Raw genomic sequence first — 7,648 nt, 5'->3', positions numbered from 1 at the left:
CATTTGCAACGACAAATTTTAAAACATTTATAAATGACGACCATATAAAATCTGAATGATTCGATTGTTTCTTAACAAAGTATTCATAATACAAAAGTGTGAGAAAACAGAAACGTTAAAAGAATAGGCCGACTTTTCGCACAAATAAAAGAGAAAGGAACAGATGAAAGAAGAAAAAAAAAAAAAAAGAAAAAATAAATAAATAAAAAACAATAAAAAGAAAATTACATAAATTATTGTCTTACCGTTTCGCGCGTACCTTCTTTACAAGTTAATATTCTTTTTCTTTTCCTTAAGTTTCTTTCAAAAAATTTATTTATTTGTCGCGATTGTTTTTTCTTTTTTTCTTTCCTCTAAAATCCCATTCGCAGTTTGATCTACATAGCTGGATCGCTTCTGAGCGTTTAATACTTATTTTTCTTTCCTTCCTTCTTCTTCTTCTTCTTTTCAACGAAGAAAAATAATAGTAATAATTCAACAGTAAAGGCGACAGCAAATCAAGCCTATTTATAGCTTTCTTCAAAGTCACAAAAATACATTAAAAATTTGTCTAATTGTCATATGACCATTACATTTACAACAATACGTAAACGTAGAGTGAAAAGTAGAGTGGGCTCGAAGAAGATGAGAGGGGCAAGGTATATGGGAATATGACGTTACAGAGAGCTGCGGAGTTATATCGAACACAGATAGTTTGGACGTTCGGACGTTTTGTACTATAAGATCAGAGAGAATAATTTTTTTCTTTCTTTCTTTCTTTCTTTCATTCATTTCGGTTGGCTGGCTAGGAAAGAGGGCGTTCGGAAAAGTATTTTCTTTCTTTTTTTTCTATCTTTTTTCTCGTTTGAAGCCATAGTGATGGGGAGGGAGGGTAGAGTAACCAATTTTTCCAAAAGAAGAAAATAAAATCTTTCGTTCCGCTCTAATTATTATAACATTGCACATTACGCTCTCCATTCATTTTGTTTTTCTGCTCTTTACTGTATTTCGCTTTTAATTGTTTTAAGATAAAAAAAAAGACGAAAAGAAAATTAAACTCGAACAACGGACAATCGGAATATGGTAATAATTTGTAAAAAGGTGTACTAAGTTTTCTTATGGATACTAGCTACTAGTTTAAAGGCAAAAGAAAAAGAAGAAAAATAGGAAAAAAGAAAAAAGAAGGATACCAGTCACCGACGTAATTCGCAATAATCCATCATCGGTAAATCACTCGGAGAAGTAATTTACAGATATTTCTATTTTACTCTGAAACTTGTAACTTGTATTATGTTTATTTAAAAAGAAAAAAGAACGAGGTAAACGATCTCCCGTTTGATTCGAAGATAACTTGGACTTGAAAGATCTTGTTAAAACTTTTTTTTCTTTTTTTATTTCCCTTTAGTTTAAACCATTTAATGGCAAGAGTCATTGAAAATAAATATCTTTGAAAAATATGATCGTGCTCGTTACAATACATGTTTCTATGAAACAATAATTATTAGCAAAATTAATTCACTAGACGAGCTTTTGCTTGATTTGAACGGGGAGAAAAAAAAAGAGAAAAGTGAGGATTGGAAGGGGAAATTTCAGTTAAAATTATAACGGCCCAATCTTCTGCCGCTCAAACGGTTGAGATAACTATTAAGTCTAGCTGGTAAAACTTTTTATAAATAATTGTTTATAAAATTCTTGTGGATTGTAGCGCAAAAATTGAATTTTATGTACAATAATCATGTATAAATCGAACAGCGATCTGTTCTCCTCGCTTTCATTTTTCTTTTTCTATTTTATGTACATATACATACATACATACATACATACATACATACAAACATACATACATACATACATACATGCATACACACACACACACACACACACACAATGTATGATCACATAAAAAGCAGTACTAATATAGTACAATATTGATCATAATGATAATATTAAAATACTAATAAAATCTAAAATAGTACACCTTTTTAAAGAGATTGAACACTTAACACACAGTCTGACATGAAATACAGATAAAAAGTTTTTTTTTGTTTTTTTTTTGTTCTTTTTTTGTTCTTTTTTTGTTCTTTCTTTTGTTTTTTTTTCCTTTTTTGTTTTTTTTTTTTTGTTTTTTTTGTTTTTTTTTTTTTAAATTGGTTTTGAACGAGACATATTGATAATTTCGTCTTTATGCATATCTTACCGTTTGATTTGTGGGGGGGAGTTATTACTTCTGTTCGAGACAGAAAATAAAGATTAACCGTCTCTTTTTATCTTCTTCTCTCCCTTTCTCTACCTCGTTCGATCTAATGTTGTTTCGAAACAGCTACCATACTATCTACAATGTTTTTATCGTAAAATTTGAAAATAATTAACATTCTATAACACTCGATCGTTCGTTTCACTTATTTTTTGTCCTCGTGTCGAACGAACGATTGTTTATTTTTATTATAACTAATAATTATTTTTCACAGTCGTAAGCACTCACGGAATCGATTGAAAAAAGGTCTTCAATTCGAATCTCTAGCACCAACGTAGTACATTAAATTAGCTTTTGACGTGAACTTTTTCTTCTTATTCTTCCTTTTTCTACGTATAGTACTTGATCATCTCGCGAAGATCGGTTAGACGTAACCCTGATGCTTCCTCAAAGGTCAGCACTCCCCTTTGTCGGTTTACACGTTGTCTCTTCAAAATTTAAAAAGTATAATATTCATGGTGGTGCAATTCAATGCATATTGCACATACGTCGATCATCGTTGCTTTTTCTTTTCTTTCTTTCTTGGTTTTCCTTTTTTTTCTTTTTTTTTTTTTTTTTCTTTTTTTTTTTTAATATTTCTTCCTCCTCTTTAGAGCGACATAATAACGTTCATGAAAGCTTATCGTTAATTCGATAATTTGGTGGTGGTGGACAAAGTTATTTTCCCTCGGGTGAATTTATGGGACGAAAATGTCGCCTTTAACGTACAAAGTTATGTAGGCATATATAATGCATGCGTTGCACATTTTAAACGCCAATGTTATGTTTCGCATTTACTTGTATGTTGCGATGATCTTGTTGTAAAGACTTTAGGATTTGTTTTTGCATTTTATGTTCAGCCTGCAATCGATGTAAGACATTACCTACGTGGAAATAATTCAACATATATACATATACAGATGATTCGTTAGAAACCAGATCGTTTAAGGTTACCTGTAATTGGGTTAAATTTTTTCTTTGAGCTTGCAAAGCTGGATTATCCAAATCGCGTGCCAATACATCGAATTGGGACTCTCGTATAACCATACTACTCGCAAGTTGCAGATGTGTCCTTCTTATCTCATCGTTAACCGCTTGCTGCTGCAAATAAACGATTCAACGAACGTTCTACTACTGATATTACAAACTCTATATATATATACGAAGAAACAAATCTTTACTCACGTTATTGACTGTCAGCTGTTGCACGTTCATATCATCGAAGCTTTCTACAACAGAGTTGAGAGAAAAAAAAAGGTCTCGTTAACATATCTATTTGGGAATCATGAATTCGGGAAAGAAGAAACAAGCATTGCATATGACATACTTTCGAAACCCATTGCAGGCCGTAGATCATCGAATATCTTCAGCATGAAATCTGTAAAAAGTAAACACAAAAAACTCTTTTATGATCTATCGTTAAACTCACGGGACGTACGATCGTAAAAATTCGACAATTTTGCAGTTAAGAGGACACTGTATTGCTCACAGATCAAATTCAAACGGAGAGAGAATAAATTGAAAATATATGGAAACATATGGGGGGGGGGCGAGCGAGAGAGGGGGGGGGGAAGAAATAGGAATAAAAAAAATATTAAAAATGATTAAGGAAAATTACAATAGTTCTTTTCTCGTTCATACGAATCATACAGAAAAGGGGCACTTTACTTTGTTGGTGGACGAGGGCACAGTTACAACTGCGGTACCTGGATTTGCGTCCAGGCTCGAGCTTAATAATGGTTCTTCCTTGAGTTCCTGAAAATCGCCAAATTGTTCGTCATCGATCATATTCGAGATCACCAACGGTGTAGACGAATCTAATTCTTGATACTCGATGTTAACGTCTTGAAGACTAGAATTCGGAGAGTCCGTGGATATAATCCGAATCGGTTGAGTGTGAACTTGACCATAATGATCAAAATCAGCGAGCGGTGATAACTGTTCTTCCTTGATAAACGTCCTACAATTAACATAAGGAGCACTTGGTTGATGTTGCTGTTGTCGTTGTTGGTGATGACGGTGTTGTTGTTGTTGTTGTTGTTGTTGTTGTTGTTGTTGTTGTTGTTGTTGTTGTTGTTGTTGTTGTTGTTGTTGTTGTTGTTGTTGTTGTTGTTGTTGCTGCTGCTGCTGCTGCTGCTGCTGCTGCTGCTGCTGCTGCTGTTGTTGTTCTTGCTGTTCCTGTTCCTGTTGTTGTTGTTCGAGTTGAATCTCAGTAATTTCATATCGTTTTTCATTTCTTCGCTTTTTATTACTACGGCCTGTTCCTCCAAAGTTTTCTTCAACGTATATCCTCTTCGAAGAATATCTTTTCCTAGACTCTTCATCCTCGGACTCGCTTTTGCCATTTCCTACATTTTCGAGCCCAGTCTCGTTGGTGTTATTCTTTAGAACTTTCGTTTCGGATGCATTATTACGTTCGGGTAAGACGACCTTAGTCCTGGTGCTTTCGTTATTACGATTTTCCTGTCGCATAACTTCCACTTGTCCCATCATTTCCTTCATACTCAAAGGTTTTCCTGAACTCAATGAGCCAATATTATTACGATCCTGATTTCTCCTTCTTCCAACGTTTCGTTGTTGTCCATCCGATATGATTTCTTTCTTAACGATAGAATCAGCGACCATTTTGTTATCGATCGCCTGAAGTTCTTGTTTTACTTCAATTCGTGGTTCTTGTTTTAACGTAAGATTACCTTTATTACTTTGTATCGTGAAATTGTGATCGATCTTCTTAATACCGAATTTGCTTGCTTGCGCAGCTGCCGGAGGTAATCTTTGAGAAAAAACGGCCGCTTTGGCGAATTGAGCGTTGGGCATTGGTGATGGAGAAGAACGATCTTCTGAAACAGCTGGTGAAGGTAAATCGCTGATGAGGTGGGTGATCGCGTCCTCTAACTGCGAAGGATCTTCCAGGCTAGCTTTGGAATTCGATTTTTGTGATTCCGATCCCTGTCCAACACAAAAATAGAGAGATATCGTCAAAATCATATCATCGAGTTCGATCGGTTTACGTATATAAGGGAACGAATGAAATTGTTTCTTTTATATTTAATATATATTATTATTATTGTTGTTATTATTATTATTATTATTATGTTTTCTGTTTCATAAATTTAAACAGTTTCGCGTACCAGATCGAACGAAAGGTCGTCGTTATTTTGAATCATAACCGCCTTCGTAGCACCAGACACCGTAGCTGAAAATCTTTCCTTCATCTCTCTTACAAATTCAATACCTTCTTCTTCTCTGAAAAAAAGAAAGAAAAAGAAAGGATAGAGAAAAAGTCGTACGATGTTATGTCGGCTTCTTAAAAGGATAAAATTACTCACGAGACTAGGGTATTGATGCAGATAAACGATTCAACGGTTTGAGTATTTTTGTCGTATTCCAAATATCCATGGGTCCTTAGGTAAATGAACTCACCAGTCTTCGAAAGAAGCCTATAGCAGGATGAACCACAAGGTTCTGCACGATCGTACACTATTATTAAAAGTTTCATTAATTTCTTATTTATCGAACCAATACCGATTATGACATACAAACTCAAAGAATATTTTTATCGTACTTTGGCGAAGTCCAATGATGGTCCATCTAACGTCGTCCTTGTGCATAAAACTGAAAGCGCTTAAACCAGAAACCTCCTCGGATAGGTAACCTGCCACAATAGATATCCTATGATCGCAGTAAATAATACGACCGTCCACCAAGTGTCGCGTCACGTACTCTTGTTTATTAGCATCTATTATGGAGATTTCGGTGATAGGACGTTTCTTGGGTAGCCATGCCATACCGACGAATATGATGTCGTTGCTTGTCGATGTAGTCTCTAAGAAAAAGAAAAAAGAACGAAAAAAAAAAAAAAAAAAAATTATATCAGTACCAACGTTTTTAGAAAACATATTTTATTTATAATCTTTATATTCTAATAGAATATGCGTAAATGAAATCAAAAAAAATCGACGTTAAAAATTTTCGCGACGATGCCTACGCTTTCGCGAGCCAACGATGCCGTGAATCTAAATTTAAATACTCGGCTAGAGTAAATATTTGCGATACACATTCGGAAAGCCTCGGCTCGTTGCGCCTTGTTACGTGCAGCATATCGACGATAAAAACAGAAGACCATTGATCCGTAAAAAGAAAAAAAGAAAAAAGAAAAAAAGGAAAAGAAGTAGCAAGGGACAAAAAACAAGAGAAAGAAAGTCTACAATCGGTCCAAGAAGTTTAACTACTTTTCAAAGGGATTATTGCAATTTCAGATCGTACCTCGATGTCGTGCACGATTGTCAAAATTTTTACAAGCATCCGCGAGCCTAAGAACCCCCGACACATGTAGACACTCATACTGCGTATGTTCTCGTCTCGAAACTGTCCGTTGTGACATTCGCAATTTGAAACTCCGTCTCTGCTCGCGAAAAGACCTCCTCTCGGTGTTCCTTTGCGACGTCGTCGAGGTTGACTCCTCGGAGGAATTGGAACTGTTATCGACGTCCGTGGTCGAACTACCGACCATCGGTTGCATTTCATCGGGCGTTAAATTTTTCGTTAACTCCTTGTGATCCTCAGGATAAACGAAGTGATACAAAGATTGTCCCGTTAATTCTTTCTGCAACGAAAAATCATTGAATCTGATAAGTCCAATGAGAAATAAAATTCTATCAGGTATCATCGTAAAAGAAACTTTTCTTACGAAAGAGAGGGGGAGAGAGAGAGATAGAGAATAAAAGAACCACGCTTCTTCTCTCCTTCTCTTTCTTTTTCGATCTATTATACACAGGAAATCTTGTCATCGTCATCGTCATCGTCATCGTCATCGTCATCGTCGTCGTCGTCGTCGTCGTCGTCGTCGTCGTCGTCGTCGTCGTCGTCGTCGTCGTCGTCGTCGTCGTCGTCGTCGATGGCGTCGGCTGTCCCTCCTCATTTTCCCAGCGGGAAAAATTTTCTTTTGCCGAGAACAATGACTCCCTGATTGCGAATTCTGTCTTAAAAAAAAAAAACGAAGGAAAGAAAAAGAAAAAGAAAAAAAAAGAAAAAGAAAGAAAAAGAAAGAAGAAGAAAGAAAAAGAGAGAAACAAGAGAAACAAAATAGGAAAGATAAGGGACGAAAAAGAGAAAGAACAAATAAAAAAAAATACAGGAAAAAAATGAACGTATAGGACAAATATCTCTCCCCCTTCCCTGCTCCTGCTCCTCCTCCCTCCCTCCCTCTCTCTCTCTCTCTCTCTCTCTCTCTCTCTCTCTCTCTCTCTCTCTCTCTCTCTCTCTCTCTTTCTCTCTCGTGTTTCCTATTTCTACGTTCGAGATATCTATTTCAATGTCCTCTTACAACGAGAAGTCGTTTCATTAGATTCCCGAGGGTAGCAAATTATCGTTATCCTCGATGTAGTTGAACATTAAAATCGACGCATTATACAATAAAATACACGATCATAAATA

The 7,648-nt window shown here is 35.6% G+C and overlaps 1 protein-coding gene across 9 annotated transcripts in view; it reads right to left on the bottom strand.

Annotated features, from left to right (window-relative positions):
• Positions 1-1,628: 1,628 nt before the first annotated feature.
• Positions 1,629-7,648, bottom strand: part of LOC124430587 (circadian locomoter output cycles protein kaput-like) — a 33,070-nt gene continuing 27,050 nt past the window's right edge. For 6 of the 9 annotated variants that reach the window (XM_046977398.1, XM_046977393.1, XM_046977397.1 and 3 more), the window contains 9 exons: positions 6,479-6,818; positions 5,778-6,038; positions 5,542-5,692; positions 5,344-5,458; positions 3,919-5,161; positions 3,540-3,590; positions 3,398-3,441; positions 3,167-3,313; positions 1,629-3,073 (listed from right to left, as the gene is read on the bottom strand). In XM_046977398.1, coding sequence (XP_046833354.1) covers positions 2,981-3,073; positions 3,167-3,313; positions 3,398-3,441; positions 3,540-3,590; positions 3,919-5,161; positions 5,344-5,458; positions 5,542-5,692; positions 5,778-6,038; positions 6,479-6,818 — 2,445 coding nt within the window. In that variant the 3' untranslated portion in view covers positions 1,629-2,980. Of the gene's footprint in view, positions 3,097-3,166; positions 3,314-3,397; positions 3,442-3,539; positions 3,591-3,880; positions 5,162-5,343; positions 5,459-5,541; positions 5,693-5,777; positions 6,039-6,478; positions 6,819-7,648 lie in introns of those variants that run through there. The other 3 variants (XM_046977396.1, XM_046977394.1, XM_046977401.1) reach the window with 3 other exon arrangements.

Source organism: Vespa crabro, chromosome 19 (genome assembly GCF_910589235.1).
Source record: "Vespa crabro chromosome 19, iyVesCrab1.2, whole genome shotgun sequence".
NCBI lineage: Eukaryota > Metazoa > Arthropoda > Insecta > Hymenoptera > Vespidae > Vespa > Vespa crabro.
This window is presented reverse-complemented; position numbering and strand designations above follow the sequence as displayed.